Source organism: Littorina saxatilis, linkage group LG11, assembly GCF_037325665.1.
Source record: "Littorina saxatilis isolate snail1 linkage group LG11, US_GU_Lsax_2.0, whole genome shotgun sequence".
NCBI lineage: Eukaryota > Metazoa > Mollusca > Gastropoda > Littorinimorpha > Littorinidae > Littorina > Littorina saxatilis.
In genome coordinates, this window is record NC_090255.1 from 4,192,106 (window position 1) to 4,215,844 (window position 23,739).

General features: G+C 48.0%; 2 protein-coding genes across 2 annotated transcripts in view; one reads left to right on the forward strand and one right to left on the reverse strand.

The window, feature by feature from the left end:
* LOC138979446 (uncharacterized) overlaps positions 1-4,594 on the forward strand; it is an 80,251-nt gene extending 75,657 nt beyond the window's left edge. Inside the window, exon 7 of the transcript XR_011460031.1 lies at positions 4,224-4,594. The gene's annotated coding sequence lies outside the window, so the exon portion shown is untranslated. The remainder of the gene's footprint in view (positions 1-4,223) is intronic.
* LOC138980650 (uncharacterized) overlaps positions 1-23,739 on the reverse strand; it is a 200,108-nt gene that overhangs the window by 49,615 nt on the left and 126,754 nt on the right. Inside the window, exons 105-119 of the mRNA XM_070353559.1 lie at positions 22,208-23,371; positions 18,594-20,980; positions 14,331-17,004; positions 13,891-14,021; positions 12,882-13,044; positions 11,970-12,262; positions 11,200-11,447; positions 9,349-9,617; positions 7,473-7,700; positions 5,983-6,840; positions 5,010-5,258; positions 3,469-3,776; positions 2,820-3,009; positions 2,475-2,616; positions 1,286-1,427 (exon numbers count right to left, since the gene is read on the reverse strand). Coding sequence (XP_070209660.1) covers positions 1,286-1,427; positions 2,475-2,616; positions 2,820-3,009; positions 3,469-3,776; positions 5,010-5,258; positions 5,983-6,840; positions 7,473-7,700; positions 9,349-9,617; positions 11,200-11,447; positions 11,970-12,262; positions 12,882-13,044; positions 13,891-14,021; positions 14,331-17,004; positions 18,594-20,980; positions 22,208-23,371 — 9,446 coding nt within the window. The remainder of the gene's footprint in view (positions 1-1,285; positions 1,428-2,474; positions 2,617-2,819; positions 3,010-3,468; positions 3,777-5,009; positions 5,259-5,982; positions 6,841-7,472; positions 7,701-9,348; positions 9,618-11,199; positions 11,448-11,969; positions 12,263-12,881; positions 13,045-13,890; positions 14,022-14,330; positions 17,005-18,593; positions 20,981-22,207; positions 23,372-23,739) is intronic.

Sequence of the window (23,739 nt, forward strand, 5' to 3'; positions counted from 1 at the left end):
GGTTGAAATCAAAATCATATTCAAAAACAGAGTTTTGCTGTCCTGCACTCAAACGTTTCAAAGGCGGTGGGTTTTTTTCAATGTGAAGGATTGTGCAGCCCTTTTTCAAACCATGAACTATATTGTTTTCTAAATTAAGAATACCCAGGATGCATGCGCAGCAAAGCCTAATTACTGACTAGATATGGACAACATTAGACAGAGAGATACAGCACGCATAATTACTGACTAGATATGGACAACATTAGACAGAGAGATACAGCACGCATAATTACTGACTAGATATGGACAACATTAGACAGAGAGGTACAGCACGCATAATTACTGACTAGATATGGACAACATTAGACAGAGAGATACAGCACGCATAATTACTGACTAGATATGGACAACATTAGACAGAGAGATACAGCACGCATAATTACTGACTAGATATGGACAACATTAGACAGAGAGATACAGCACGCATAATTACTGACTAGATATGGACAACATTAGACAGAGAGATACAGCACGCATAATTACTGACTAGATATGGACAACATTAGACAGAGAGATACAGCACGCATAATTACTGACTAGATATGGACAACATTAGACAGAGAGATACAGCACGCATAATTACTGACTAGATATGGACAACATTAGACAGAGAGATACAGCACGCATAATTACTGACTAGATATGGACAACATTAGACAGAGAGATACAGCACGCATAATTACTGACTAGATATGGACAACATTAGACAGAGAGATACAGCACGCATAATTACTGACTAGATATGGACAACATTAGACAGAGAGATACAGCACGCATAATTACTGACTAGATATGGACAACATTAGACAGAGAGATACAGCACGCATAATTACTGACTAGATATGGACAACATTAGACAGAGAGATACAGCACAAAAATAAACAAGTGCAAGCTCGTTCACAATACCCATAAAAAAGCCTAGTCAAGCAAGTTTTGCATAGTCTCGTGACTTTCAGCTTCAGATCACAGTCTGATTACAATATGGCGAGAAGTTCATGAGGCTGGCAAACATTAACGAAAATGCATGATCAATTATTTTGTAGTGGATCCTCCATTCTTCAGTTTGGAGAAATGTTCATTTTCTATTGCAGAACCTTAACCTTAAAAATGTTTTATAACATGAAGTAGTATGTACAAGACAGAATCTAAACAAAACAAAAATTAAAAAATTAAAATCAACGTCTTGGCAAATAGGACATGGGTCAAAATGGCGCGTTCAAAATAGTTCAAAAAGTGACGTCACCTTTCCATGTAGAGAGCACTCCGAGTCACAGTTGATACCCGCCCACCCGGGATCACAGACACACGTCGCACTGCCGGGTGGATCCTGGTGGCCGTGAGCACACTTTTCTTCACAAGCGTGACCGAACCAGGTATCGCGACACCTGGTGAGGTAAACAAGTACAGTGGTTACCTCTACTTAACGACTTTGAAACTGTTATTCAATTTAGGTTGTTATGGGCAGGTAGTGTATAGTAAACGTACTTCTTCAATATAAATGTGTCACATCTATTTCTTGAAGAAAGACAACAAATCAAGTTATGGTAGTTTTTATATTTAACTCATTACGAGCAGAAAAAAAACCCATCCTATGAGAGGATAAAACACATCCTTATAAGGGTAAAAATTCATCCAATAAATTCGTGTTAATTCCCTACAGCTGTAATAAAAAAAAAATTAAGTTTTGGAGCAAGGGTGCACCCCAAACATCACACATCACACAGCACACACATTCTCACCATGTATTCCCTGGAATAGGGTTAGCGTGCCGAAATAAAGAAGTCCAAACAAAAAACAAACAAAACCCACATGGACTTGTCTAATATTATCATATAAATATTGTCTCATATCAAAGTAGTTTAGCCTTTACTGATTCTGTCAGTCCAATCTGCAACTTTGGTCAGTCTGCAACAAACTGGATACCTGAGGATATAACTTTTTGCATCTCATGTTCTCATTACTACCGTATTTTCTGCTGCACATGTAGTTATTCAGCCTTAAAAGACCCCAAAGGCCTTCTTTAATCAAACCTAAAGTTGACTTCGTGGAGACTTCGGGAAGTCTTTCTACCGAAAATGTAGTGCCAAACCTTCGTACGGCGAGCATTAGGGTAGTAGACTACGGGAAGTCTTTCTACCGAAAATGTAGTGCCAAACCTTCGTACGGCGAGCATTAGGGTAGTAGACTACGCGACGTCGACTTCGCCCAATTAATAGTGTTAAGTCAAACATCCCCGAATGTTTTATACTGTCATGTGAATCCGACTTCGCCCAATTAATAGTCTTAAGTCAAACATCCCTGAATGTTTTATACTGTCATGTGAATCCGACTTCGCCCAATTAATAGTCTTAAGTCAAACATCCCTGAATGTTTTATACTGTCATGTGAATCAATCGCTCCATAAATTAACTGTGATTGTTTCTGAATCCTACCTGCAGTGTGGAGGGTCCGTGGTGTCGTTGCAGACGCCGTTGTTGTTGCAGTCAGGGTCCCCGGCACAGTCGGGTAGCTCGCACCCCAGTCCTGCCCACCCCGATCCGCACGTGCACCTGTGGTTGCTGCTGTCACACCCGCCTGACGATCACGTAAGGAAAAAGTAAGGAGTAATTTTAGAACTTAACAAATGGGCATGGCAGCTAGATAAATATTTTCATGGAAACCTCCGCCTGCAAAGCTGTAAAGCTAAGAAACCTAATCAGAAAGCAACACATGATATTTCTCTGAGCACACACAGTAGTAATCTAATTATTTCGCTTCTTAAAGCCCCTGCATCTTACCTCTGCCGCTGCAGTCGAGGTTGAAGAGCCCGGGACAGCCGGGGATGTCACACAGCCGTCCCTTCCAGCCCGTGTCGTAGTCGCACTCACACCTCCCTCCTGTGATGTCGCCGTGCTCCGAGCACTCCGAGTTACACCCCACACCCGCCCATCCTTCTTCGCACTGGCAGTTGCCAGAGTCGGGTGGAACCTGTAGACATCATCATCATCATCATCATCATCATCATCATCATCATCATCATCATCATCATCGTCGTCGTCGTCGTCGTCGTCGTCATCGTCGTCGTCGTCGTCGTCGTCGCTGTGATTTCGTATAGCACAGACCCATTACAGTGTTAAAATTTACAAGTTCATGAACACACACAAACACACACACACACACACGCGCACGCACACACACAGAATAAAGGTTTACAGTGAAAGTAGCAGGCTTTGGAAAACACACACACACATGCAGGAAAAAGGAAACTTCACAGGACTACTATCTACGTACGTTACCCATCTATGCACAAGCAACGTATTTCCAAAACATCTTTATGCCGTTCAGATGAAGCACCCCAATTACACATAAAGAACCCCACAGGACTATTACACACAAAATGAGCTTACTTCACCCTACCTATACACAGGTATAACATTCCAAACTCACCTGCGTGCCGTGAAGACACGGTTCGTCGCACGCCTCCCCCATCCACGATCTGGTGCAGTTGACGCAGCGCGGGGGGTCAAAGTTCACCCCGTTGCACGTGCCCCTGCTGCTGCAGTCGGGCTCGCCGGGACAGTCGGGCACGTGACAAGCAGCACCGGTCCAACCTGCCCGACAGTCGCATTCGTGTTTCTCGCTGTTGCAGTCGCCGTGGTTGCTGCATTCCTCCTTGGTCTCTGGGTGTCTGGGGCATCCGGGTGTCTCGCAGAACTCTCCAGCCCACCCGCTTAGAGGCGGGCAGTGACAGGACCCTGGGTGGATGGGAGAAGGGTGGGGGAGAGTTAAAGTCCGATGTTACAGACCGCTGGGTCGAAGATCAGTCAACGTAACATTTTGCTTTGTCATAATGTAACCGAGTGCCGAAACACTACGATCACCTCGGGAAGCGAAGTGCAATCAACAAACCCGAAGGTTTCCATGAACATACAGACAATCGGAAACCACCAGACCCCATCACAAACAGAATTCCACAACTCACCGGTGTTGACTTAAAGGCCAACAACTCGGGTGCAGAGTCTGCTGTGAAAGGAGCGGTAGCCTCCCCTGTCACAATAAATTAAACGTTCCAATGACAAACATTTGGTGGTTGTTGTTTTTATTCTAAAGTCGGATGTTTTTCAAGCTTTGAGAGAATAACACAGTTGGAATCAAGTGTTAAAGAAATCGTCCCAGTACGCGTGCGAATACACTTTAATCAGCTTAAAGGCATATGTACGCGCTCCCGTGTTTACAAAGTGTAGTTTGCCCATAATCGATGTCAAACGCACCATAAGACCATAATTATAATGACGATATGTCACCATGCGCGGACCATAATACATGCATTACAGCTTGTTCTAGCCTCTGAAAAAGTGAGGATGTCAACAAAGCCGCGGTGTTAGCTCCCTTGCATCAACGTTACATGTGTTGCCAAATCTATAAATAGGACGATCCAGATCAAAATGAAAATTAACATATCTCAACATTGAAGGGGTCCTAGACCACAATATTTTGCAGGGAACTTAATTTAGCATGTCTCCAGCTGTTGGTAAAGCAATTAGCGTGTATAGTCATCGAGTACATATGCCTTTAAGTTTATCTAAAAAAATTACTTTTTTTTTGTTTTGTTTTTTTGATTTTATTTCTTTTATAATTACTTCGACCCAAAGTATGCTGGGCTAAGTACGGAGGTTACACAAGTAACTTACTGAGCCAGAAAGTGTTAGTTTTATGCGTTCCTTAGACAGAGAAAAAAGACAAAGCTAACGTGATGTGTTCTGCACTAATCATTTATTACCGTAGGTATGCAAAAACTTAATATAGGCAATTATTTTAACACAATACTATCAAGGGTAAACAATATTATTTTGTAATACAATGATATCAAACGTAAAAATAATACTTTTAACACAGTAATTTCAATGATGAAAAATATCCTTTTTAAGCAACAGCTGTCAATGGTAAACAATATTCTCTCAACACAGCAATGTAAAAATGAAACCAACCATCAGAGTTGCAAGTCCCATGGAAGGAACACTCCACATTGCAGCCCGCGCCGTGGTGACAGGTAGAGTTACACTCGCACACCTCGTTGTTGATGTCCGGGTGGCCGTACACACAGGGGTCGTCACAGGCGGGACCCACGTACCCCGGGTGGCAGTCGGTACAGCGGGGCGGATCGACAGTGGCGTTACAAACACCGCGCCCGTTGCAGTTACCTCCCCCTGGGCAGTCTGCTGAGCTGCAGTCAGCTCCTGAGGATGTAAATTGTGTTGTGAAAACCTGTTGTTTTGAACACAACCCCCTTTATTTTTCCCACACACAGAAATATACTCAAAAGTGTGCACAACAAGTAAGAATCTTGTCAAACGTGATTATATAATCTTCCTTGTAAAAAGCTGTGCTCACTCGTGCAGGGAAGACCGGCACGGTTGGCCTAGTGGTAAGGCGTCCGCCCCGTGATCGGGAGGTCGTGGGTTCGAACCCCGGCCGGGTCATACCTAAGACTTTAAAATTGGCAATCTAGTGGCTGCTCCGCCTGGTGTCTGGCATTATGGGGTTAGTGCTAGGACTGGTTGGTCCGGTGTCAGAATAATGTGACTGGGTGAGACATGAAGCCTGTGCTGCGACTTCTGTCTTGTGTGTGGCGCACGTTATATGTCAAAGCAGCACCGCCCTGATAAGCAAACAAACAAACAAATCGTGCAGGGAAACAGGAAAGGTTGGTTTGTAGAGTAGTTATGATTATTGTTTATTGTCTCTTCAGCTGATATTACTATTAAAGACCAATGGAAGTTCGTTTCTGTTCTCACTTTGCGAAACAGGAAACTGTTAAAACTGGGGAAGAGGACCTCAATAGAGTAAGAGAAGGAAGAGTTTGAACCCTTTTTACTGTCGAGAGCTTCAAATGTGACCAAAGCAAATTAAAAAGTTAAGGAACATAACTGCGACAGTAACCGGGACCAACTGTTCACTCACCTGTCCAGCCAGGGTCGCAGAAACATCGTCCCGTGACGGCCACACAATCTCCGTGACCTGAGCAGGCCACTGACACACCTGGGCAGGTAGGGACCGTGCACTTCACACCTGTCCACCCGGCCTCGCACTGACACCTGCTGTCATTACCTGCACCAGCACAACTGCCGTGTCCGTTGCACTCAGACTCGCAGAACTCTCCCAGGTGACAGGAATCGCAGACGCACAGTCCGAACGAACACTCTCCATGCCCGTTGCACTTGTTGCTGCAGTCGCTCCCGTGGTAGCACCCGTCGCAGACACACTCTCCGCACTGGGAACAGCCCCCGTGCCCGCTGCAATGACTGTCACGGCTGCATTGATGCTGACAGGTCTGACCCACAAAGCCAGCCTGGCACTGACACGTCCCGAAGGTTGAGCATGCACCGTGGTCGCCGCAAGTTGTGTCTTCGCATTGGTACTGACAGTCGCGGCCGATGTAGCCAGCGTTGCACGTGCAAGTTAGTGCAGAAGCGTTCCAAGCCCCGTGGGCACTGCAGACCTCTCCGTGGTACTGTGCCAGGCTGCCTGCCTCTCCGTTGTGTGACGTTGAAGCTCCGCCAGGGACCGTGCGTTTCGACAGCATGACTTTAGTGGAGTAGTCGTAGCCGTACGTTCTGACTCTGCCGCCCCCACCTCCACCTCCTCTGTGGTAGCAGCAGCATCCGCCAACACAGCTGCCCGCGCATTCGCTGCTGCCTGCCCCTCCCTGTGACGTCATGGACCCCCAGCCCTCAATGACGTCAGCGTCAAGCCAGATTCCTCCTCCGGCTCCCCCTCCTTCTCCCCCCACGGCGTTAGCTCCAGTGGACGCGATGTGACCTGAATATTGATGAACATGTCGTGAATTCATTTCATTTAAGTAATGTGTGTGTAGGTATTTGTGTTTGTGTGTGTGTGATGTGTGCGTGTGCGTGCATGCGTGTGCGTGTGTGTGTTTGTGTGTGTGTGTGTGTGTGTGTGTGCGTGTGTGTGTGTGCGCGTGCGTGCCTGCATGTCCCTGTTCTGTTGATTTCACTTTTTTGCTTCGTATATCGTCGTCTAGTTTGTTCTGAAGAGCACGCCTCTAGATAAATGCTTTTCCTCTTATGCTCCATGCACAGTGTTTGAATAAACCGTTACAATCGTGACCTTACCGAACAGTTTACGATTCAATGCAATGCAATATTTACGATACAGTACGGCACAGTACGTCACAAGACAAACAACACAATAGAATTGAACATAATACAAAACTACATGTATATATATAGCCAATGAACAATGTTATCTACTTGTAGTATTAATCCACTTGTGATACAAAGAATATTACGACTTTAAAAAAAATAAAAACATTCCAGCAAAAGCAAGCTTTTCAACATTTGAAAAACAAAACAATGATTGTAATCCTGGTATCACACAGCAAGCCATACAGCATTTTGCAATGAACTACAATACATACTATTCAAGCTCACCTTCAAGGCTGGCTGAGTGAGAGATGACCTTGATTGCAGCTCCGCCTCTTGCACCTGCATGGTGAGTGCAGCTTCCTCCACCGCTGCCGGAGTGAAGGGGGAGGTACTGGTCGCCGTGGGCGTGGCTTCGACAGCTGCTAGAAAGTCTACAAGTTTCTCTCGCGTCCCCTCCCTGACCTCCGTAAGACCCCCCGGAGCCGGCGCCACATTGGTTCCCGTGGCCTGGGCCTAAAGAGAGAAAGAGGGTCATCTTGAACCTTAAGCCGGCCGTCCACATTGGTTCCCGTGGCCTGGGCCTAAAGAGAGAAAGAGGGTCATCTTGAACCTTAAGCCGGCCGTCCACATTGGTTCCCGTGGCCTGGGCCTAAAGAGAGAAAGAGGGTCATCTTGAACCTTAAGCCGGCCGTCCACATTGGTTCCCGTGGCCTGGGCCTAAAAGAGAGAAAGAGGGTCATCTTGAACCTTAAGCCGGCCGTCCACATTGGTTCCCGTGACCTGGGCCTACAGAGAGAAAGAGGGTCATCTTGAACCTTAAGCCGGCCGTCTACAAAAGTCAAAGGCAGATTTATGAGATCGGACACCGATCGAGCAAGAAAAAGTAGATTTCGCTTATATTTTGCCGGTAATAATTTCAGTGTGCTGAAACAAGTGTGAACAAATGAGAGATTTTAATCGGAAGACATTATGATACAGCATTTTGAATATGTTGACAAGCCAAGTATCAGATAAACGAGGGTTGAGCTATTGAATGGGGGACGGGCGGGGATGTAGCTCAGTCGGTAGCGCGCTGGATTTGTATCCAGTTGGCCGCTGTCAGCGTGAGTTCGTCCCCACGTTCGGCGAGAGATTTATTTCTCAGAGTCAACTTTGTGTGCAGACTCTCCTCGGTGTCCGAACACCCCCGTGTGTACACGCAAGCACAAGACCAAGTGCGCACGAAAAAGATCCTGTAATCCATGTCAGAGTTCGGTGGGTTATAGAAACACAAAAATACCCAGCATGCTTCCTCCGAAAACGGCGTATGGCTGCCTAAATGGCGGGGTAAAAAACGGTCATACATGTAAAATTCCACTCGTGCAAAAAACACGAGTGTACGTGGGAGTTTCAGCCCACGAACGCAGAAGAAGAAGAAGAAGAAGAAGAATGGGGTATCGGTCTAATCAATCAAGCCAAGTATCAGATAAACGAGGGTTGAGCTATTGAATGAGGTATCGGTCCAATCAATCACATGACCTATTTTGGAAGTCTTATTAATCCCTGCATGGCTTCCGTTTGTTGTGATGATGTGTTTTGTATATCTCTGTGATCTATGATCTGTTTATGTCACTGTTTCCTTTCTTTCTTCTCAGATTTGTGAAGGTCTTAAAGGGGTGAGTGTGTGAGAGTGGGGGGTGGGGCCCGGGTAGCTCAGGTTGTAGAGCACTGGACTTGTGATCGAAAGATCGCTGGTTCGAATCCGGGGACGGACACGGGTCAACGTTATGTGCAGACCCAGAGACGGTATCCATCTCCCACCCCCGTGTCACCACTGTGGCACGTGAAAGACCTCGGTCATTTTGCCATAAGTGCAGATGGCTGATACCACCTAAACACGCATACACTTGTGTATACTGCATGTCACGTGCCGTCATTCCATTCTTTCCATAAGCTTACCATCCCGAATAAGGCAGTAACGTGCCGAAATATTGATTATAGATATAAACGTACATAACCAGGTTACTGGTGTGTTTTCTTTTTATTTACTTGTGTATCTCATCTAAAGTCGGGTTAAAACCCGGGAACGCGCCCCTGCTTTGCCGTGAGGGCGTAACACTTGAATTTCTCTCTCAGAGTGGGGAGTGGGGGTTCCGTTGCAACACGCTTTACAGTGACGCACCTTCTTCAGAGTAGTACCCTCCCCCATCGCCTTGGACGAGAGCACTTTTCTCCACTTCAAACAGTCGCGTGCTGACGTGAGCTGCCCGGTCAACCGTGACGGTTCCCATCTGTACTTCAAGCGTGTCAGTGTACACAATTAGGGACTCTTCTGTAGTGAAGGCGTTGCTTCTGAGCGTGAGTGCTCCCCCTTTCATGACGGTCACGTGGGAGAAGCGGTACACGCCACTGTAGGTGTCGTTGTTTGTGCGTGGGGCGCATACGCTGTACCTGGAATTTCAGAAAAAGAAACTGTGATCATCCTTTATTGTAGATCCCCCTCCCCTGTGTTCTTAAAATGCCTCATTTTCAAAGGAATATTCATTTCATTTTCATTTTTTTTCATTTTCATTACTTTATTGTCCCATCGCTGGGAAATTCGGGTCGCTTCCTCCCAGTGGAAATATGACTATAGACATGCACACAACCCTACTTCTGATACACCAGAACCGTCTCAGCTATGACTTTTTATTGACAAAAAGTTGGGTTTTGTTTTTATAACAAAGCGTCTTTTTTCTTAAACAGAACTCAGACCCCAGTACTTATATGTATAATGATGGCTTAATATGCCTGTGTATATAGCTTCAAGAAGCGTAGAGTCACTGAATCACAAAAGGAGATCGTATTCTTTCTGTTAAAAAGATTCGTGAATACGACCTTATACCAACAACGTGACCTTATCAAATTTTAACATAAAGTTGCATATTAAACCCGTCATACCACGCACAGTTTGCATGGTGTTTCCCCCTTCAAAGACTAAGTAAAACAAAAAAAAAAAAGAAGAATTACCTGCAGCCAGACCGACCAGCGAAACAATACTATTTCTGTGAGACAATATCAACAAGAAAATGCAAAAATATTTAGCTAATAAACCTACACAAAATTCACCACGAAAGCAAACCAGCCATTGTAGGCATGCCAGTACGTCTTGAGTACTTCATCTGTTTTCATATTTTGGTTGTTTTCATGTTTGTTTGTTTACGAGCAGACAAAATACATGTTTCCATCCATTGTTTAATCTTTCTTTCTTTATTTGGTGTATAACGTCGTTTTCAACCACGAAGGTTATATCGCGACGGGGAAAGGGGGGAGATGGGATAGAGCCACTTGTTAATTGTTTCTTGTTCACAAAAGCACTAATAAAAAAATTGCTCCAGGGGCTTGCAACGTAGTACAATATATGACCTTACTGGGAGAATGCAAGTTTCCAGTACAAAGGACTTAACATTTCTTACATACTGCTTGACTAAAATCTTTACAAAGATTGACTATATTCTATACAAGAAACACTTAACAAGGGTAAAAGGAGAAACAGAATCCGTTAGTCGCCTCTTACGACATGCTGGGGAGCATCGGGTAAATTCTTCCCCCTAACCCGCGGGGGGAATCCATTGTTTAATTGTATGGACAATACATTATCTTGTCTTATGTATTTCATGTCACCAGAGGAGAGAACTCAGAGAAACAGAACCGGCACGGTTGGCCTAGTGGTAAGGCGTCCGCCCCGTGATCGGGAGGTCGTGGGTTCGAACCCCGGCCAGGTCACACCTAAGACTTTAAAATTGGCAATCTAGTGGCTGCTCCGCCTGGCGTCTGGCATTATGGGGTTAGTGCTAGGACTGGTTGGTCCGGTGTCAGAATAATGTGACTGGGTGAGACATGAAACCTGTGCTGCGACTTCTGTCTTGTGTGTGGCGCACGTTAAATGTCAAAGCAGCACCGCCCTGATATGGCCCTTCGTGGTCGGCTGGGCGTTAAGCAAACAAACAAACAAACAAATCAGAGAAACAGCACAAACACGTATAACACGTACCCCCACTGGAAGAGAGTGGCAGAGCCTTTCACGTGCAACCGATCAATTCCGTACATTCCTCCGTAGTTGATGATTCCTGCCTCGATGTAAGTGATCGTTGGCATGGCAACCGTTGCTAGGGAAGTGAGAGAAATGTGAGCGTGGACATGGGATCGCATTTCGTCTGGTCCAATGTCTAGGTGTTGCCCGTTAAACACCTGCAGGTGGCCTGTCTTATCTCCCACCAGGTGGTGAATCGTCAGCTGGTTCTGTTCAAAACAAAGACAGGGTAAAACGGTGAAAGTTCATTGTTTAATTATGCATGTGCAGCACACTGTGTATCCATTTCACACATAAAGACTAAAGAATAGATAAGACTGTGTTAAATTGATTGATAGTGAAATAATTAATATGTTAACTTTGTATTTAAATCATACATTTTCTTTTTACATCAAGTAGCAGAGACTCAACGCGAATTTGCGAAATTGGTTGCTTGCTAAAGAAACAATATTTTCATGTGCATCGTTGAAACAAACGGGGATGGTTTTGATCAATTTTCACCAGATACAAACTTTATTTTGTACTACTACTTCGCATTTCCTGAAAAGAAGATAACATCCTGCTCAAATGCTGATTTTCTTTTCTCCAACAAAGGTACTGGACACTTGTCAAAAAAAACGAAGAATGAAAGCACAATAGTTATGCTTGAGAGAGTTGGTGTTGTTGTTGTTGTTGTTGTTGTTGTTGTTGTTGCAGGCGGGTGCGTGCGTGTCTGTTTCGTCCAAACTCACGTGAGCCACCCTAGCACAGGCACCGCCAATCAGATTGAGGGTAGCAAACTCCAGGAGGTCAGGCAGGTAAATGCTGAGGTCACAGGATGACCCCCGACCCTGATGGTCCAAGGTCAGTTCGGCAGTCTTCTCGCCTCCCACAGTGGAGAGTCTGAGCACGGAACCAGGGGCAGCAAACCCTCTTTGGTTCTTGTAGGTGAAACCGTCGCCCCCTAGAGCGTGCAGGCTGCCGTCAAACCGGTAGTGTTCCGACAGATGGACTGCTATGTAGCCTCCGCTACCGCCTCCGCTGTCTAGAATGGGAAAGACATTTTGTAAATGTTTAAAGTTTGTTTTAAGAAAGACTGAAATCCCTGTTTGAGACATGTTTGTTAAAGGCTTAACCCGCCTCACATTAGACGTATTCCGGAAATAACTCTGTCGGGTTTGTATTGGTTGTGAAAGAGTTAACACTTTAGCCATAGGTCCAGGAAACAATTACTTCATACTGCAAGAGTACATCAAGTGGATAAGCTATTGAAAAGTTCAGTATTTTGTTTCTGCCGCAAGAATATGCCGATGTTCTTATTGTTTCTGCTGCTGCTGTTGTTATCATGATTTTTGCTGCTGTTGTTATAGTTGTAGTTGTAGTCGATGTTGGGGCTGCTGCTGCTGCTGATGATGATGACGATTATGATGATGATGATGATGATGATGATGATAGCGATTGATACTGGGGAGAGCTGAGTCCTGAAGTAGCTTTGGAGAGAGGGGATGAATTATGGCGGACAGTCGTGATGCTGGCAGTGGCAATGGAGTCTATACACATGTGCCTGTCTTCAGCTGTCTTCATCTCACTTCTACTTGATTTAAATAAGATTTATTCAGGAAATATGGGGTGGCATATAATACAATAGAAACACTGCTACTCACATCTACCCGCTGTGCCTCCAGAAGCTGAGATGCGGCCGCGGCCCGTGAAGGTGTTAGCTCGGATCAGGACGCTTCCTCCGCTGCCCGCCCCTCCTGCAATGTCCGCTCCACCCATGTACCCGTCACTACCGTCACACGTGACACGTCCGTCTAGCTGAAGATGCTGGAACACGTTGAGTTAAACAAATAATATTAAGTTGTAGTTTTCAACGTTTTATGGCGTGAAAAATAAAATTACAATGGAGTCAACAAGTCGTAACATCTGTATGTTAAAATAGTCGTCACACAACATAAACACACACTTCCTTTAAATCTTTTTCTCCAATGAGAATATACTAGCAGCACAGGAGGAAATGGTTCTCATTTTCGGAACTGTGTTCACGAAGGATGTTCTTTTTTTTCTCTCCAAAAAGTAATGAGTCGTTTAGTCCAGTCCAAAACGATTAACGCATCAAGTCATAAAATTGGTCTCTTTGAGTTGGCCTTGGCAATAGCAAGCCTACCAGTCACATACGACGTTATCAAAGGTAAACATGCAACACAACTCACACAGGTACACGCCATGCGGAGTCAAACAGAACTTCTGCCCATCAGGCCCCTTCCCCACCCCCTCCACCTACCCCCCCTCCCCCCACCCCATTTACTTTATGCTATCTCGTCCGTACCTTACCTGCTGTCAGTCACGTACTGTGCATTCTTTCTTAGCAACTTCACATTAATTACAGCAAAGAAAGCGTTTTATTCGCACGTGGCCTCTTGGTACAAGGGTTTCTACGCTCACTTAACAATACATCTGCAACACGGAATATTTTATTCCGACATTATTTAGTGCAATATTAGTGCAATATTTTTATCTCAAAACAAAAAACACTACGAAACAACAAATCTGTAATATTTCATTCATACTTTCTTTAGTGCAACATATTCAACTCAAAACACATTCTACGACAAAACATCCATCTGCAATCAGCAATATTTCATTCGAACTTTCTTTGTTGTTTAAACTTACATGTCCGACGTTGATGATGACGGCAGCACCCCCTGCACCAGCTTGAGTACCACCTCCACCACTGCCCGGTGATGTCGGCCACACGATGTCTCCGTAGGCCAAGCCTCCTGCTACACCGTTCCCTTGTCCACCTGGAGTATTTCAAAGTTGAGTTAAGCAACACAAATGCAAGTCGCGTTAAACGATTGGAACACATTTACACACCCACACCCACACACACATAAAGAGACACTCCCAGCCATTTAGTGAACACTAAGCTAAATGTAAGAAGAAGCCCACAAGCGCAAAAATTACGAACGGACGAAATTACTTATAACAACAGCGACAACGCCAAGTCCACCACCACCACCAACAACAACACCATTGACATTAACAACAAGAACAACAACAACAACAAAACCGACAACAACAAAAATATAAATAAAAAAAGCAATACTAACCTCTCCCAGTATGTCCTCCGCCGCTTCCAGCAGACCCAGAGACACCGCCAACACCAGGGCCAGCACTACCAACATGGCCGCTACCATCGCCGACAACAGCAGCGCCGCTCCTCACTGTCAGATTGGTGGTGTTCACAGTCACAGTCAGCGACCTCACCAACACTTCCCCTCCCTTCTTCACGGTCAGGTCAGGGGCTGTGATGGTCGTGTTGATCGGGTTCATCTCTATGACGATGTCAGCGTTGTTGTGGATGTTGAGCTTGGTGAAGTACACTCTGCCTGGAGTGGAAGCCACGAGGCTTTGCTCCTTGTAGCGGAGGTTCGTGTGAGCGGCGTCTCTGAGGAAAGTCCTGGACCCTCTCTCCAGTGTGAGCTCCTCGGTGCCTTCAAGCCGACCTCCCAGGATGAAGGTCTGGGACAGTACGATGACCTGAGTCGGAAGGATGAGCTCCCCGCCGCGATCTACGTGGAATCCACAAGGAGCATCGAGGTAGGTGTGTGTGGATTCCACAAAGTTCACAACCACGTGCTGCTTGTTCTGCACTCTCACCAGCCCTTTCCTGTTGCCCGTCAGTTCCTGGATGATGACTGTGACGTTGTCGGCGTCTGCTGGATGGTAGAAGTGGACGTAGGAGAACCCTTCTACTTGGAGCTCGTCGAAGTCGTAGTACAGGGTGTCGTTCTCCATGACCAAGGCCGGGTTGGTGGTGTTCAGGTGTCCGTTGTCTACCGTCAGTTTGATGTGGTCTGGCTTCAGATCTGTGGCGTTGAGACGGGGGTTGTACTTGAGCTCTCTGTACTGCGGCCCGTGGTTAGACTCGTACTTGTACGCTGTGCCGGGTCCCCCGTGCAAAGAGTTGTCGCTCGTTTGACCCCAACCTCCATGGATGACGTAGTCGCCACCGTAAGTGTTACTGAAGTCGATGTGAGCCGCAATTCTCCCGCCGCTTCCAGCGCCCCCTGTGCCCGAGGCGTTACCTCCCTTGGCCTCCAGAACGCCGTGACCGGAGAAGTTGAAAGCCTTGATGAAGATGGTTCCGCCGCTGCCTCCACCTGCGTCGGTTGAATCGTTGGCTGATTCTCCCATGGTGTGGATGTGGCCGTCCACGTGCAGCTGTCTACCGACACGAAGGTTGATGAACCCTCCGCCTGCTCCTCCTCCAGTGCTGCCTCCTCCGCTACCCAGGTGTGTCGGGTTGAAGACAGACCCGTAGGGAGACCCACTGCCCACGGTCTCACCTCCCTGTCCACCGTAGCTTCCTCCAGCAGCGAGACTCCCCGCTCCAGGTCCTGACTCTGCTGGGTGACCCCGTCCGTCAAGCTCCAGAGAGGATTCAGTCTCCATGTCCATGTCACCGACCTCAAAGTAGCCGTGGTTCATGTAGACCAGCGCCTTGTACTTGAGCTCCACGAAGGAGGCCGTGATTGTCAGGTCGTGAAGAATTCTCGTCAGCTGTAGCTCTCCGTGACCCTTGATGTTGAGCGTGTAGACAGAGAAGTTCCCTTCGCCCGACTCGTCGAAGTAGGTACCGTTCTCCAGGAAGGCTGTTTCCGTCGTGGCGTCCAGGTTGACAAAGGTGTCGTCTTCGATGTAGAAGTGGTGAACGCCCGTGATCTTGCCTTCCAGCGTAGTGTTGACGCCTTGGAAGTGGACTTCAGTTGGGAAGACGACTTCACTGCCGTGGTCGAGGTTGTAGCTGCAAGGTGCCTCTGTGACGTTGCTGACGGATTCTACAAACTCAATCCACGCCTTCTGGCCGGTCAGAAGGTGCAGCTGACCAGTCCTGTCTCCTGTCAACGCGTGGATGATGATCATTGTCGCGTTGTGCTGTTTCCCTGGCTGCTTATAAAAGTTTACTCTTGAGTACCCAGCAATCTCGGTGACGTTGAACTCAAAGTGCGCACGTTCAAAGTCTCTGATCAGGGTCACGCCCTGGACCCAGCGACCTTCGTTGTCAGAGTGAGCGTAGCGGTGGTCGACCTCGAAGTAGGTGGTGTTGGTGTTCTCCATGTACTTCAGGATGCGGTATTCCAGCGGTCTGCGGTTGTTTTCCACGTAGGTCGTGCCTGCTGCACCACCACTGCGAGACTCGAACCCAGCACCCCCTGAGCCTCCAGCGTTGGTAAACTTCCCACCGTAGGAGAACCTGAACTGGCAGTGGAGAGAGATTCGACCTCCAGCCCCTCCGCCTCCTGCGCCAACCCCGTCACCACCGTGTGTTCTGATCTCTCCGTGGCCTGTGATGTTGATGGTCTCGATCCACACACTCCCCCCACTACCACCCCCAGTGTTCTCGCCTGACCCGCTAAGTCCCTGCGCTGCCAGCAGCCCGTTGAGCTCCATGTAGTGGCTGGTCTTCCAGTACAGAACACCCCCACCCCGCCCCCCTACCCCAGAACCGTTGCCGCCACCGCTGCCAAAGTCTGTGGCTGTGTAGACAGAACCGTACGCGTCAGCGAGAAGGGTTACGTTACTACCTCCCCCTTGCCCCCCGTGTCCAGCTCCGTAACCAATACCATCCACCGTTGTTCCTGGAGAGTCGCCAGTCTCCGCCTCGTCGCCTGCCCCGTCCAGGTGGAACACGCCCTTGCTCTCGATCCAAGCGTACGTGGAGAAGATCTCGGCGTGGTTCATGAACAGGACGCCCCAGTACTTCACGCGTATCTCGCTCACCTGAAGTTGGTATAGGAATACTTTGTAGTGTTCTCGCACATACATGTAAAATGCAAAGAGAAAATGAAATTTACTTAGTTTTTCTAATCAATCGGAAAGTTTTTCTTGTGTATATTTGTTATCTCTAAGCTGGTATACACAAGCAGTACAAAGTAAGTTCAAAACGTCCAGGATATATTAAGCAGAGGTATAGCAGGAACACAATCAACAGGATATCAACGAGAAAGGCTGGTAGCTTCTGAAGTACAATGATTTCATTTTTCATTTTCATTTTCATTACTTTATTGTCCCATCGCTGGGAAATTCGGGTCGCTTCCTCCCAGTGGAAAGCTAGCAGCAACGGAGTCGCGCTACCCAAGTGTCTGCGTGTTTAGGTGTATTCAGCCACCTGCACTTATGGCAGAATGACCAAGGTCTTTTACGTGCCATTGTGATGACACGGGGGTGGGACATGGCTTCCGTCTCTGGGTCTGCACATAAAGTTGACCCGTGTCCGCCCCAGTACAGAACACCCCCACCCCGCCCCCCTACCCCAGAACCATTGCCGCCACCGCTGCCAAAGTCTGTGGCTGTGTAGACAGAACCGTACGCGTCAGCGAGAAGGGTTACGTTACTACCTCCCCCTTGGATTTTAACTTGTGCGAACAGACACATCTGACTTTGCGTGTTTAAAAAAAAAGTTAAGGACCGGTCAAGATCAAGAGTTTTGGTTGTGGAGGTATGTTGTTACTGTGTATTACGTCAGTGTGTCAGCATTAAAACACAATGGGGAGCACGGTTCATTGCCAGGACTCTATTGGTGAGCATGCTTCACGTGCAGTAAAACTGCCTGCCGAAAATGTTTCTAGAGCAACACTCACAGTCCTTCTGTAAATTCAAAAAAAGGCAAAGTTTGTTTGACTGTGAGAAATTTTTTTCTCAAAGATTGTATTCAGTTTTAGACCGGCCACGACTTTTTTGAAGGGTATGCATGTAATTGCGTATCTCTAGCAATCACCCAGGCAAAGTATTCATAATAATAAATATAATAATAATAAATCACTTTTCTATAGCGCAAGTCCCAATACAGCTCCACGCGCATTACAATTCAAATAAAAACCATACACAAAAATGCGACCTAAGTTAACATAGCAATACAACTTAGTACAGTCAACAACAGGACACACACACACATGCAAGAATGCATGCTTAAAATGAGCATACACTATGAAACTGTCCTTTTAGAACAGAGCTTTTTTTTGGGTGTGTGAATATTTGTGACCCTCCCCCACGGAATGAGTCGCATGGCACCTTTTCATAATTTTCATATTTGTTCCTTTTCTTAAAGAGTTTTTTATGCTCTATCCAGTGGTGAAAACCGTTTTAGAAAAGAGCGAAAACTGTTTGAGTTATAAGCCTGTGACTAAGGTGACCCTCACACTGTTACAAGACACTCCCCGGACTTATATTAAGCCTAGCGCAGAACCGCCGCAGAACCGCGCGAGGTGACATGCGACTCATATCGTGGTGGAGGGTCACATTTAAGCATTGCTAGGGGGGGGAAATGCTAAAAGAAAATGACACTCTCCAAGAAAACAATGATCTCTTACCTCAATGTGGACGACCTCCGAGATCTTGACGAAGCTGCTCTCCCCTCCTCGCTTCACGTGCAGCGTGTCCCACGCAAAGCTTCCCGCCTCGGTCACTCTCACGTAGGACCCGTTCTGCAGGAACGCCGTGTTGGCAGTGGACTCGAACACCAAGAGGGCGGAATCTTCCACGTACAGTTCATGGACCCCCGTCACCGTGCCAGCAATCGTTCCGTTCGTCCCATGCACGTGGAACTCTCCCGGAAGAACAATCTCCGCCTCTTTGTCGACGATGAACCCGCAGGGAGCTTCTGTTCTGTTCATCACGGACTCCACGACTTCTGCAAAGAGTTGCTGGTTGTGGCGGAGGTGGATCTGACCCGTCTTGTCGCCGATGAAGGTGTGTACGATGACCTTGACCTGCTGGCTGATGTTGGAGTGGAAGATGAGCAGCCTGGTGGAGCCGAGCAGCTCCAGCTCGTTGATCTCGTACAGAAGTCTGCCGGGGTCCATCAGCATGGTGGGGGCGGGGCTGTAGGAGTAGGCGTTGTCCGCGTGGATGTGGGAGTGGTCTACAGCCAGGAAGGTGGAGTTTAGCACAGGGTCGTACTTCTTCTTCCTGTATTCCAGCTCCCGGAGATTCTCCTCCATGTAGGTCGTGCCTGCTGCTCCCGCGTGAGAGCTGCTCCACTGACCTTGACTCAGACCTCCGTAGTTCTCGTACTTTCCACCGTACTGGTAGCGCCACCTGCAGTGAACGCCGATGCGACCTCCAGAGCCTCCGCCCCCTCGACCTTGACCTTGCCCGCCCTTGACACTCATGACGCCGTGGCCGGTGATGTTGGTAGATTTGATGAAGATGGCTCCTCCGCTGCCTCCTCCTGCGTCCTGGCCTGTTCCAGGGTTCCCGTAGGCAGCAAGAAGACCGTCCACCTCGATCAGGTCAGCAACGTCCCAGTAAAGCTTCCCTCCTCCTCTCCCTCCAACCCCGCTTCCATTGCCGCCCCCGCTGCCGTAATCTGTTGGACTGAAGACGGAATCGTAGGGAGTTCCTCCGTAGTCGGGCCCAGGACCCCCTCCGTATCCACCGTGCGCGGCTCCCTCCCCTACCCCGTCGGTCGTTGTTGTTGCTCCTCCTATTCCTGTCTCTGCTGCTTCACCTCGGCCGTTGAGGTGCACGACTCCCTGACTCTGGACCTCCGCGTGACTGCTGAAGATGCTGACAGAGTTCATGATGAGCTCGGACTGGTAGCGGACGAAGATTCTGGCGCTGGTGATGCTCAGGGGTAGGGTAATCTCTGAGAACTCTGCCCGGGAATAGCGGTTGACGCTCAACTCGGCGAAAGTGAAGTTTCCCTTCTCTGTGATCATGGTGTACGTCCCGTTCTCCATCATGGCTGTCTGTGCTGTCGAGTGGAAGAGAACATCGGCGCCGTCACGAAGATACACGTCCTGCGCTCCCGTGAGACGACCTGCCAGAACCGTGCGAGTGCCGAACAAGTGATCAATGTCTGGCAGCAACAGTTCAGAGTCTGCGTCAATTCTGAAGCTGCATGGAGCGATCATTTCGTGAGTTTCAGACTCAACGACTTCAGCGTACAGCTTCTGGTTCTGTCTGATGTGAACGAGCCCCGTGCGATCCCCGTAGAACTTGTGAATAGCCACAGCCACTTCGTTCTTCCCCGTGGGATAGTCGATCATCAGGTTGGAGTGGCGGGTGAGGAGGCCATCGTCAAAGTCATAGGAGTCTTTTTCCCCTTCCTGTATGACGGTGTAGAGCCACGGCTCAGCGTGCTGCACGTACAGTGCTTTATCCACGTCCTCGTTGTCAATCTCCAGGCGTCTGTGTGTGGCCAAAATGTGGGAAGAGTTCCCTCCCTTGTCGTACTTGATGTCGGCGTACTGCGGGCCTCTGGCTGTCTCCTCGATGTAGGCCGTCCCTGCCGCCCCTGACGGAGTCTGGCCTTGACCTTGACCCCCCACTGACCTTAGACGACCTCCGAACTTGTTAGCGAAGCGAATGTGCACAGCAATACGGCCCCCGGCCCCTCCCCCTCCGTCACTGCCGGTGGAATTATCGGCGCGACCTCCGCTAGATTCGATCAACCCGTAACCCGTGAAGTTGAGAGTCGTGACAAAAATGCTTCCGCCGCTTCCCCCGCCTGCGTTTTGTCCACTACCATGGTAACCGTGTACAGTTACAAGACCGTCCACTGTCAGCAGTTTACCGTTGTTCCAGACAAGGTAACCACCTCCTCGACCTCCCTCGCCAGAACCGTTACCCCCACCGCTGCCCAGACTGGCTGGGATGAAGACTGAGTTGTAAGGTGTGCCGCCGCGCTGTGAAAACTTGGCACCCCCGTGTCCCCCGTGCGCTGCTCCTGTTCCTGATCCACTGAGTGTTGTACCTGAGAAACAAAGTGGAGGAGGGGGGGGGGAGTAAATCTAAAGATTATCAGTACAATTCAAACTCACCTTTTAAGCGTAATGATGCGCCGTAAATAACTCTTGTACTGTTTACAACTTCAAAGATTTCATCAACACTTTTATTCTCTGCCTCGCGATTCGCACAATGACGAAAGTCTTGCCATGACAGCACACTGAGTGGCTCTTTTAAACGTTCACTTTTTGTGTCACGATACAAACTTTACTGCAAACGTACGTGGGATCTGAACAAAGAAAAACACACATGAACAGAAATAGATTATACTCACGTGTTTACGCCTGTCGTGTTTACGTGTTGAAAATACATTTTGTTTGTTTGCTTAACGCCCAGCCGACCACGAAGGGCCATATCAGGGCGGTTTGAAAATACATCACAGTACGAGATCTCACTTACTTATCATAACTTAAAGCTACGCCTCTCTGTTATTTGATCCATTAAGGACAAGTCCTTACCGTGGAAACTGTTTTGCTGACTATATGTGACCCTCCACCACGGATTGAGTCGCATGATTTTCATATTTGTACATTTTCCTAAAGAAGATTTTATGCTCTATCCAGTGGTAAAAACCGTTTTACAAAAGAGCAAAAACTGTTTGAGTTATAAGCCCGTGACTAAGGTGACCATCACACTGTTACCAGACACTCCCCGGACTTATATCAAGCCTAGCGCAGAACCGCGCGAGGTGACATGCGACTCATTTCGTGGTGGAGGGTCATATATAGGATCTGGTCAGGCTTAACATGAAAGGCAAGACCATTAATCCATTGAAACACATACCAAATACTCGCATCCAGACTGCTTCCTCTGCAAGAAGTGAACCAATGGGGATTTTGTCCTTAAAATGAATTAATAAAAATAATACCTCTCTTCACGGAACGCATCCAGGATGTTCATTGTTGGTATGCGTCCAAGTGGATATGTAAATGAAATGTATTTTGCGTTTTAAACCACCTGACACTGCGAGGCAATTTTCATTGGTTTTATGAGGACAGTGAGTCGTTGGTCTTATTCCGTGTGCAAGCCTGGCCAGCTCTGAGAGGGGGAGCCAGGAAGGACTGCACCTTTATTCCACACACACTGAAGTGATCACAAGACTTACCTGCCCCTGGTCCCTGCTCAGCGCCAAACTGTTTTCACAGGAAGGAGAACACCTTTATTCCACACACACTGAAGTGATCACAAGACTTACCTGCCCCTGGTCCCTGCTCAGCGCCAAACCCTTCTCCTGCCAGCGTCAGCAGCCCTAGGCTCTCCACCACGCCTTCATCAGAGTCGATGGTCCCCCTGTTCATGTAGACCACACCCTCGTACTTGACCACAAAGCGCGTGATGCTGAGAGTCAGTTTGTTCGCCACGTTGGTCAAGTTGACCTTGGAGCCTCTCTGGACGGTCAGCCAGGTGAAAGAGATGTTGCCAGGTAGAGTCAGGTGTGCGTATTTTCCGTCCTCCAGCACAGCGGTTTGAGACGTGGAGTAGAAGACTGCCGTAGCTCCTTCAGCTACGGTGAGGTTGTACACCCCTGTCATGAGCCCCGCGTGCTGTGTGCGTGTCCCCAGCATTATCACTGTGGAAGGGAGGAGGATTTCAGCTCCAGCGTCTATGTAGTAGCTGACTGGGGCAACAGTGTAGCTCGTTGTGGAGGCTACGTACTCCGAGTACAGCTTCTGACTGGTCTTCAGATGCATCAGTCCTGTTCTGTCTCCGTCAAACTTGTGGACGATCAGCTCGGCGTTGTCCCCGGCAAGTTCTAGGAAGACGTGGTTGACGGCTTTCAGGAGGTCCAGGGTGATGTTTTCTTTGTCAGGCTCGCGGAAAAGCACTGTGGGCAGGTCGTGGTTGCGGTTCTTGTTGTTGAGGAAGAGTTTCTGAGAAGCTGTTCTCCCTTCGTAGTAGTCATCAGAAGGCGGTGTCTTGTACTCAACGTACTCCAGGAAGACTGTTCCGGCCGCTCCGTTGAAGTCAGAGTCAGTGTCCTCGTTGTTGCCCGACACACCACCGTAAGCGTTCGTTTCACCGCTGAATTCGTACAGTCTGGAAACCTTGACGGCCATGCGACCACCGCTCCCTCCTCCGCCAGACATAGCCGCACCTCCGCCAGACATAGCCGCACCTCCGCCTTGCACAGACATCAGTCCATGTCCTGAGAAACTCGTAGCGTTGATGTAGATGGAGCCGCCGCTGCCACCTCCGCTGTTTGTTGTGGCCGTAGTGGATCCTTCGGCGAGGATGTCGCCGTCGTTGTGGAGAGTGTGGGTGATGTTGAGGAAGACGATGCCACCCCCAGATCCACCCCCTTCCCCGCCACCCCCGCTCCCTCTGTCGATAGGGTGCATGAACGATCCGTAAGGAGATCCTGGGATGTCAAATGATATAATTTTAGACACACAGAAACATCAACTGTAAGACAATTAGTGACTCGGAATACTTGGAAGGAAAAGTCCAAGGTTTTGAAGTATCTCCACAAACTTGAATATTTCAAACATCTCAGGAAAAATGTTTAAAAAATCGTCTTTCTTCCGTGGTTCAAACTGGTACGGACGAACAATTGGGTGGCTCAAACGTTTTCCGTCGTACTCCTCTTCCTCGCTGCTGTAGTTACTGTGAGTGGCCATAATTATTTGTTCGAGCAGTGTGTGACGTAAGCTTAGTTAAACACGTGTGCAAAAGGTCATGAGCCAAGACTGCGCGCGCGGTGGAACAATTCGGAACACCCAAAAAAAC